The sequence below is a fragment of the Taudactylus pleione genome, unplaced genomic scaffold, assembly GCF_031769625.1.
Source record: "Taudactylus pleione unplaced genomic scaffold, aTauple2 ptg000336l, whole genome shotgun sequence".
NCBI classification, from domain to species: Eukaryota; Metazoa; Chordata; class Amphibia; order Anura; family Myobatrachidae; genus Taudactylus; species Taudactylus pleione.
Genome location: NW_028284737.1, coordinates 2,547,935 through 2,558,401, shown reverse-complemented (window position 1 = coordinate 2,558,401; position 10,467 = coordinate 2,547,935). Strand labels below are relative to the sequence as shown.

At 45.3% G+C, this 10,467-nt stretch overlaps 1 protein-coding gene across 2 annotated transcripts in view; it reads right to left on the bottom strand.

Annotated features, from left to right (window-relative positions):
- Positions 1-3,207: 3,207 nt before the first annotated feature.
- AGGF1 (angiogenic factor with G-patch and FHA domains 1) overlaps positions 3,208-10,467 on the bottom strand; it is a 37,113-nt gene continuing 29,853 nt past the window's right edge. For both annotated transcript variants that reach the window (XM_088443903.1, XM_088443902.1), the window contains exons 12-14: positions 6,712-6,839; positions 5,497-5,596; positions 3,208-4,411 (exon numbers count right to left, since the gene is read on the bottom strand). In XM_088443903.1, coding sequence (XP_088300029.1) covers positions 4,214-4,411; positions 5,497-5,596; positions 6,712-6,839 — 426 coding nt within the window. In that variant the 3' untranslated portion in view covers positions 3,208-4,213. The remainder of the gene's footprint in view (positions 4,412-5,496; positions 5,597-6,711; positions 6,840-10,467) is intronic.

Below are 10,467 nucleotides of genomic sequence, written 5' to 3'. Positions count from 1 at the left end.
GGTTTCTATATGTGCCTCCCACTTTTTAAGGGGCCAAAAGTAATGGGACAAACTAAACAATCCTAAATCTAACTTTCACTTTTAAGACTTTGTTGCAAATCCTTTGCAGGCAATTACAGCCTGAAGTCTGGAACGTATAGACATCACCAGACGCTGGGTTTCATCCCTGGTGATGCTCTGCCAGGCCTCTACTGCAAATGTCTTCAGATCCTGCTTGTTCTTGGGGCATTTTCCCTTCAGTTTTGTCTTCATCAAGTGAAATACATGCTCAATTGGATTCAGGTCAGGGGATTGACTTGGCCATTGCATCATTCCACATTTTAGCCTTAAAAAACTCTTTGGTTGCTTTTGCAGTATGCTTCGGGTCATTGTCCATCTGCACTGTGAAGTGCCGTCCAATGAGTTCTGAAGCATTTTACTGAATATGAGCATATAATATTGCCTGAAACACTTCAGAATTCATTCTACTGCTTTTGTCAGCAGTCACATCATCAATAAATACAAGGGAACCAGTTCCATTGGCAGCCATACATGCCCACGCCATGACACTACCACCACCATGCTTCACTGATGAGGTGGTATGTTTTGGATCATGAGCAGTTCCTTTCCTTCTCCATACTCTTCTCTTCCCATCGCTCTGGTACAAGTTGATCTTTGTCTCATCTGTCCATAGGATGTTGTTCCAGAACTGTAATGGCTTTTTTAGATATTGTTTGGCAAACTCTAATCTGGTCTTCCTATTTTTGAGGCTCACCAATGGTTTACATCTTGTGGTGAACCCTCTATATTCACTCTTGTGAAGTCTTCTCTTGATTGTTGACTTTGACACATATACACCTACCTCCTGGAGAGTGTTCTTGATTTGGCCAACTGTTGTGAAGGGGTTTTTCTTCATCAGGGAAATAACTGATGGATGACAGAATTGTTTTCCGTGGTCTTCCGCTGTTGCTGAGCTCTCCGATGCGTTTTTTCTTTTTAAGAATGTTCCAAACAGTTGATTTGGCCACACCTAATGTTTTTGCTATCTCTCTGATGGGTTTGTTTTGATTTTTCAGCCTAATGATGGCTTGCTTCACTGATAGTGACAGCTCTTTGGATCTCATATTGAGAGTTGACAGCAACTGATTCCAAATGCAAATGTCACACCTAGAATCAACTCCAGACCTTTTACCTGCTTAATTGATAATGAAATAACGAGAGAATAGCCCACACCTGTCCATGAAATAGCTTTTGAGTTGATAGTCCCATTACTTTTGGCCCCTTAAAAAGTGGGAGGCACATATAGAAACCGTTGTAATTCCTACACCGTTCACCTGATTTGGATGTAATTACCCTCAAATTAAATCTGAAAGTCTGCAGTTATAGCACATCTTGTTTGTTTCATTTCAAAGCCATTGTGGTGGTGGTGAATAGAGGCCAAAATATGAAAATTCTGTCCATGTCCCCAATATTTATGCACCTGACTGTATATGGAGGAGGACCATACTGGGAGCTGACAGCTAAACTGTTTGGTGCCTGGATCACTCCAACCACATTATCCCCATGGACCCTGCACAAGAAATAAATTATGTGAATTTTCAGCTGCTGGGAACCTGTGGACGTTTATACATTGACATATCTGATACTTCTAATGGCTCTTGGGTAGAATCACTTTCTTTTGTTCTGAGCTCCCATTATGATTACAGTTACCACATTCAGTTCCTTTGAGAGTATATGGACACAACTGCCAGTGTCCCCCCAGAATGGATGACAATGGAATAGAGATTTGCACACGACAGAGCCACAATTGTAGCGGGATACATAAGTTCAAGTAGTACTTCTTGCTATATGTAAGTTTAATTGCAGGACCAGTTATTTGCCACTAATAGACACTGGTCCTTACGTACCCCATGTCCTGCCTATGCATAGAGCAGAGATGCCCAAACTTAAGGTGGCCATACATCAGCGACTCTGGCGATGCGATGGGAAATGCTGGCGTTTCCGGGTGGAAACGCCAACCTCCCACCATCGATGCTCTGCTATTCGTAGCCGGAACGCAGACATTTGCCATGTTAAATGTCGGCGATTTGACGATCGCGATCATCAAAATCCAACATGTTGGATTTTTGTGATCCGGCAATCCCGGGTTGCGGCATTGCGGCAATCCATCGCAGATGGATGGGGCCCAATAGTCCCCAAGGCACCCCAACAGTTTGGAGATATCCATGGTTGAGCACAAGTGGTTAAATCAAATTGATTGAGGTACTAATTAAGCCAACTGTGTTCAACCATGGTTATCTCTAATACCTGAACTGTTGGGGAGACTCTGGCATTGAGCAAAAATGGTAAATATTGAGTCCCACCGAGGGCGTGGTGTGGAAACTACATTCTGCTCTTTTCCCTCAATGACCAATAACTCACTGACTGTAGATACACATAGCAGTTCATCAAAGTGTAGTCCACGGGTTCCCAAATGCGGTCCTCAAGGCTCCGCAACAGTTCAAATTTTAGAGATATCTATAATTAAGCACAGGTGGTTAAATCAAGTTGAGTGAGGTACTAATTAAATCACTTGTGGTCAACCATGGATATCTCTAAAGCCTCTACTGTTGGGGAGCCTTGAGGACAGCATTTGGGAACCTCTGATGTAGTCATTAAACTAAAATGCATATAGCACTATAGATATTTTTTCTACATCATGGTAGACACCACATCCTGACTACACTTTGTCATATAGAACAAATATTTTCATGCCAGTAATGCTTATCCCAGAGGTTCCCAAACTTCGCCATTGTGGTTCACATTTTAAGGCCATCCATGCCTTAGCACAGGTGACGTAATTACTACCTCAGTCAATCTGATTTAACTCGAGCATAGATAACCTTAAAACCTGGGCTGTAAGGGCAGAGTTTGGGAATCTCTGGCTTATCCTTAACTATTATGCCGTAACAATAATTAATAGCAAAAGCGACAAATGGAGAAAACGTCATTATCAGAAGTGAATCTACACCGTATCCCTTCTGCGGCTGGAACCATACCTGCGACTGTAATTGCACTGCCCACTTGTAGCACTGGCCTGTGGGTTCCATTTGTAGACCAGGACAGCAACTGTATGGAGATAAATGTCCTCCCCATGTTAGTGTGAGGTTCCACTCACATTCCACAAACATACTAATAGGCTCCTGTATAAAGAATAACTCCAAACAAGACTCACTCATTTACAGTTCATAAAATATATATACAGTATTTTAATGGAAGTTACATCTGCAATTTTATCACTTACTGTACAGTTCTTCACAGAAGAAAAATAAAATCACTAAGCAATACAATATACTAAGGCAACAATGTGGTACTGAACCTTTGTATTTAAGGGATCCTTTTTTTAATCTAGTTTTTCAATTGTAAATGAGAAGAGCTACAGGACAGATGCACCAAGAAGCAACTCTTCCTATTGCCTCTGTGGTATAACTCTAGTCACTGGACTGTGACTCAGAACTTTGCTTTATGTCATGTGGGAAGTGGAGTAAGAGAACGGATAATGAGCTACTTCGGTGGCTGCTCAGATCAGACCTGGCTCATAGTCCATTTTTATTCTCAAAACTACATTTTTCTTTTTAATAAAACAAGAGGAAACAAAAGACAGGCAGCATGTAATACACTGGTTTCTTTCGTTTTGCTAGCCGCAGTATATTAGGGTGTGCTATTGAGGCACAATGACAGTCTGGATTCTGAAAAAGTGACACCTTAAGGCTTTTATCTAGCGCTTTACACTTTCCAAATGTTGTCTCCGCTCTGTTCACTGTACTGAATGTACCGGCAGAAATGCCCCAGTACAAACAAAAGTACCCCTTTAACTTAATGGAAGTTAAAATATTTAAAGAGGAAAAGGAAGAAAAATAAATATACAATGAAAAAACACCTACATACAGAGATTATTGACATTCCCATTGTGTTGTCTCACTGGAGACCAAAGATACATGATCACACTTTGCATTGCTTAATGTGTAATAAGTGTTACACGTCCAGCTGACAGCACTGTGCGTCTGATGAGAGGAAAACACTTCTGCTGGACACATGTACAATATATTAAAGAAAAACCTGTGGGCTGAGTTAGAACATAGCTTAGGACCGGTCTGCCAGTTAAGGTCTATACATTTTAAAAAGTGAGCAGTCAAGTCACATATAAATTATACTAAATCCACTGATTTACTCTGATGTTCGTCCAAGAAGAGCGTTACTGCGTTCCAGTGCTCTTAACCCAAATAGTAGGTTTCTTTGAGTCTGTTTTTGTGGCATCTTGGAAGTTTTCAGCATATCTCTCTCGAGCCTTCTCCCAGTTCTTTTTGTTTTGTGTCTGACTCTGAAGGACTTCAATGGAAGAAGAACTGTGCGCCCCCAGGCCCGCCTGCTTCTTGTGGAGCTGAAGCTGGATCTGGTAAATCAGAGGAACCATCATTTGTGAGACATTAGCATGAGCACTTGCAGGAGTTAGAGGGTTGTTCGACAAACACACACATACGTGCGTAAAGCTGTCCAATAAATCACTGAACTATTATCAATATAACATCTAAATTTATGTATATTGTGAAGGGATATTCAATACATATTACTCTAAATGACACATTGCTCATAGTTAGGCATTTTAGTAAACTATTAACAAAAATAAAAAAAAATGAGTGATTATAAGCTTTGTAATTGCAAGCTCAAAATTACTCAGGTGTAACACACTACCTGAAAAGTCACAACTTAACACTGGTTGAAAGAACTGGCTTAGAACCTGTAGTCTATTCGGGAGCAGCACAGAGCTGCTCCAGAGTCCCCTCATCGGCGACATGTGACACATCACGTCCGTGACGCTGATGAGGGGACTAGGGAGCAGCTTTGCCGGAATAGGGAAGTCAGGTAAGTAATCAGGGGCGGGGATGGAGGTAGTAGGCTCCGTGAAGGGGGCCCCCCACAATTTAGTTGCCCCGGGGCCCCGACATGCCTTAATCCGGCCCCGACCAGATGATTTACAGAGGATACTGTGATACCACAAAATGATGATTTTTGGAACCATGCAAGATTTTGCCATCAGTCACCAATTACTATCTATTGACATGACTAACAATATACTGCACATAACTACAAATTGCTTCAGTATAAAAGGTTGCATACATGCATTCTGTAGAAGTATGGGTTTAAAATACTTTGGAAATAGGAGTTTGTAAGTTAAAGAATGTGGAAGTATGATGACAACTGTTCTTGTTTCTGTAAGGCAAGAAAACTCTGTAAGCGATTGTTCATATATTATATGCATACATGATCTTATGCGGAGAAAACCGTATTGACATCAATATTTGTTTTTAATTGGTTATAAAAAAATGGTCCACTGACCAATACAACCAAAAAAGATCATCAATATTAAAGTTAGTGAAGGAGCAGACAAAAGCGCAGCAGTGACACTGGAATACAATTTATTGTCAGAGACCCAGTGATAATCTCAGAAGCATGCATGAACCAGACTTTGTAACGTACCGGATCTCTCATGCCATCACCAGATTTGCCGAGTCCATCTCCCTTTTTCCAGCCCATCTTCTCTAGCATTTTTCTTCCCTTGTTACCATCATTAATTTCTCTGTGTACAGGAAAAACAATGGTTACATTAGGGTTACTGACAACCTGTAATGGATATCATACGACAGTTTTTCATTCTTTAAATCTATAAATAAAGCAACAAAAAGGTTTTCCAAAGCCCGTGGTAGTTGGAGAATTAAATGTGGCTCTATTTAACCTTTCACAACTCAATGCAGTGAGGTTAGGTTTGGATGTGCAGAGCCTCCTGCTCCATGAAGGAAAAGTGGTGCTACTAAGATTTATAAGTCAATAGGACCGATGCTAACATTAGGCAGCTTAAGGCGGTTGCGTAGGGGCGCCGGCCACTGGAGGGAGCCGCTGAGTGCACAGGAAAAAAAAAAAAGGATGGCTTTCAGTCCCTGACAGGTTGGTTTAGTGTGTTTGGGGGTGGTTTTATTGAGTGCTGACAGGGTTAGTGTATGTGGGTTTAATGAATAATGGCAGGGTGAGTGTGTGGAGGATAATGGGTACTGACATAATGGAGCACAGATGTGTGGCATAAATATATTGGGGCATGGATGGTTGGCACAATGTATTGGGGGAGCTATATGGCATATAAAGAATTTGGGGCACATGTGTGGCATATGTACTAGGGGCATTGTTTGGCATGATTCATGGCTATGTGGCATACAATCACTTTCTTGCACAGCTGTGTGGCATATGTAATGGGGGCACAAGTGTGTGGCATATTATGTATTGGAGGCATTGATGTGTAGCATAATTATGAATTGGGGCTACAGATGTGTGGCATATAATGAATTGTGGAACAACGTTATGAATTGGGGGCAGGGTTATGAGGCACAGTATGATTTTGGGGCTCTACTGTGTGGCATATTATAAATTAGCATCACTAATATATGGCATAGTATGAACTGGAGGGAGCAGGGGCGGTGGGTGAAATGTTGCCGAGGGCGCCCAGACACCTTGCACCGACCCTGTAAGTCAGTGTTCCTATAAAAGTACAGATTAAGGGGTCTATTTACTAAGCAAAGTTAGGAGACAGTTGGGAGCTGTTTGGCTGGCACCTTATCACTTTTCACTCTGTCTCCTTACACTGCTTAGTAAATAGACCCCAAAGAAACCAATAAACTGGAGAAATAGAGGTTCCCTACATACACATGTACAGATGCGGGCGCATCCTCTTTCTGGAACGTGCCTTCACTTCCCACCACTTGGCGACGTTTCCCTGCTCGGTCTTTGTACTTTGAATTCTTCAGTACTTTGTTATCTTCATAATCTGCTCCCTAAAACAATGAATTATATTCAGTCAAACGGTTCTATTGGACACTGGCTAAAAAAAAAGTCAGAAGATTCCAAAACAGATCATAAGATGACAATATTTTGGGCACTTTCAAGACTAAAGCTGATGTTGCACCCTAAGTACAGTGGTATGTTGGAGAATAGCGTAATGTAGTGTTTCCGACCAGGAGGTAAGTATTAGATATAGGTAATATTTCACACATTTTGTATTTATTCCAAAAAGAGTATATGCAATATAAGGCAAATTTTCTATAGCAACTTTACATTTAAACAATTACATCACCATAAGATTGACATTTTTTTAGAGAATGAAATATACTCTGGTCCGAGTTATATTTATTAGATCTGCAACGCAGGATACTTGACCCACCTATGGAAGCAATGGATTAAACACAAATGAGCATACAACACATTCCTGTGCAATAGTTTGACCCTAGCAACATTACCAACTATTTTCAGGTTCACCCGAATAAGGTAATAACACGAGATATGGTAAGAACTTACCTTTGATAGGGTCCACAGGGTGACCTTGGGGTATAGCTGGATCCTGGATCCTCGGGCACCACGGAGTTAAAGCTTTTAGCTGCTCCCAGGATGCACTTGGGTCCATCCTCCTCTATACCCCGCCCCCGAGCCACAGGCACCTCAGTTGGTAAGCAGCCAAGGCCGGAGGAGGAGACGAAACAGAGAGAAGGAAGACTGGAACACACAAGAACCATACTCACAGAAATGGGAGACGGAAAACCGGTGACCAGTCACAGAGCCCATATGAAGCCAGGTGCGTCAGGGCGGGTGCCCTGTGGACCATGTGGACTTCGTAGAAACAGAGATAACAAAGGTAAGTTCTTACCATATCTCTTGTTTTCTACTTCAGGGTCCATAGGGGTCCACAGGGTGACCTTGGGGATGTCCCAAAGCAGTCCAATTAAGGGCGGGGACGCTCCTGTGCTGATAGGAGAACCCGGCGCCCAAAGGATGCATCCTGAGAGGCAAAGGTGTCAAACGCATAGAACCTCAAAAAGCTCTGAATGGAAGACCAGGTGGCCGCCTTACACAGCTGAACAGCAGAGGCGCCACGGCTAGCAGCCCAAGAAGGGCCCACAGACCAAGTGGAATGAGCCTTAACAGAGGCTGGAACAGGTAAACCGTCCTGCATATAAGCCTCAATAATAACAGAACGAAGCCAACGGGCTAGTCTGTTTGTTGGCAGGCCAACCCCTCTTGTGAAAACCAAAGAGGATAAACAGAATCCGACTTCCTAGTCCAGTCCACATAAACCTCCCCAGCCGAAAGATCAGGTGACTGAAAGGCTGGTACAACAATTTCCTGATTAATGTGGAACCTGGAAACCACCTTAGGCAGGAAATCAGGACGAGTGCGAAGCACCGCTCTGTCCTGATGAAAAACCAGAAAAGGGGGACGACAGGAAAGCGCCCCCGAAATCTGAAACCCTCCTGGCAGAAGCAATTGCCAAGAGGAAAACAGTCTTAAAAGTTAGCCACTTGAGCTCCACTGACTCCAAGGGCTCAAAAGGAGGACCCTGTAAGGCCCGAAGAACCACCACCAAATCCCACGGGGCCACAGGTGGCACAAAGGGAGGCTGGATTCTTAAAACACCCTGGAAAAAGGTGTGTACGTCCGGCATAGCAGCAATCCTGCGCTGGAACCACACCGACAGAGCAGACACGTGCACCTTCGGTGAGGAAAGACGTAATCCTAAGTCCAAACCTGACTGAAGGAAAGCCAGAATACGCGAAACACCTAGGGATCATATTTTCTGGCCTCGCACCACTGAAAGTAAGTGTGCCACACTCTGTGGTAGATCCTCGCGGAAGCAGGCTTGCGCACCCTCAGCATGGTGGTAATAACGGAGCTAGAAAAGCCCCAAGACCTCAGGACGGCTGTCTCAAGAGCCACGCCGTCAAAGATAGTCGACCCAGATCCGGGTGCAGACAGGGCCCCTGAGACAACAGGTCCCGCCGTTGAGGTAGGCGGTACGGAGCGTCGATGGACATGCTCCGCAGATCGGAGTACCACGGCCTTCTGGGCCACCAGGATCAGTGTGCCTCCGTCCTGCTTGAACTTGCGCAGGACCCGAGGCAGCAGAGATATCGGAGGGAACAAGTAAGCCAGGTGAAACAGCCATTTCACCGACAGCGCGTCTATCAGACTTGCGCCTGCGTCCCTTGTCCTTGACCCGTACACGGGCAGCTTGTGATTGTGAAAGGGACGCCATCAGGTCCAGCTCTTACAGCCCCCACTTGTCCACGAGTAGTTGGAATACCTCTGGATGAAGCGACCATTCCCCGGGATGCACGTCGTAACAGCTGAGGAAGTCTGCCTCCCAATTGAGGGCTCCCGGGATGAAGACTGCCGAGAGAGCTGGAAGATAGCGCTCTGCCCAAGCCAGGACGCGGGACACCTCTGACATCGCAGTTCGACTGCGAGTCCCTCCCTGGTGATTGATGTACGCCACCGTGGTGGCGTTGTCTGACTGCACCTGAACGGCCCTTCCGTGAAGAGCGGTGCCGGACGACTGCATGGCTCTGTACACTGCCCGCAGTTCCAGGATGATGATGGGAAGAAATGCTTCCTCCGCCGACCAACGACCCTGAAGTGACAAAGAGCCTGTCACTGTCCCCCAACCCCGGAGACTGGCATCTGTCGTGAGCAGAACCCATTCCGGGATCCCGGGATCCAAAAGGGGCGCCCCTCGAGGAGATGAGCCGTCTGTAGCCACCAGGCCAGGGACAGACGCAGCTCCGAGGACAACACCAGCATCTGAGAGCGGATCCTGTGTGGCAATCCGTTCCATTCCGAAAGAATCAGCCTCTGCAGGGGCCTGGAATGGAACTGGGCAAACTCCACCATGTCGAATGCCGACACCATGGACCCCAAAACTCTCATCGCTGAGTGCACCGACACTCTGCCACTGCTCAGACAACTGTGAATCCGCAGCTGTAAGGAGGAGACCTTCTCTGGAGTCAGAAAAATCCGTTGCTGACGAGAGTCCAGCAGGGCCCCCAAATGAACCATCCGCTATGATGGGATGAGGGAGGACTTCTTCCAGTTGATCAACCACCCGTGCGCCTGTAGACAAGCGACCGTCAGGTGGAGATGCTGGATCAGTACCTCCGGGGAGCTTGCCAGCAAGAGGAGGTAGTCTAGATACGGTAGCAACCGTATCCCCTGGCTCCGAAGGTGAGCCGCCATGACCGCCATCACCTTGGTAAATACCCTTGGTGCCGTGGAGAGGCCAAAGGGTAGAGCCCTGAATTGGTAGTGGTTGTGGAGAATAGCAAACCGCAGAAACCGTTGGTGCGATGTTGCTATAGGCACATGGAGGTAGGCGTCCTGGATATCCAGGGAGACCATATAATCCCCCGGTTCCATCGCCAGAATGATGGAATGCAAAGTTTCCATCCTGAATTTGGGAACCCTGAGAAACCTGTTCAGGGACTTCAAATTGAGGATGGGGCGATGAGAGCCATTGGGTTTCTGCACCAGAAACAGCGTAGAGTAATACCCCATCCCACGTTGAGATTGTGGTACGGGTATAATGACCCCCGCCGTCAGCAAGGCCTCTATGGCTTCCTGAACCTGCAAGGCCTA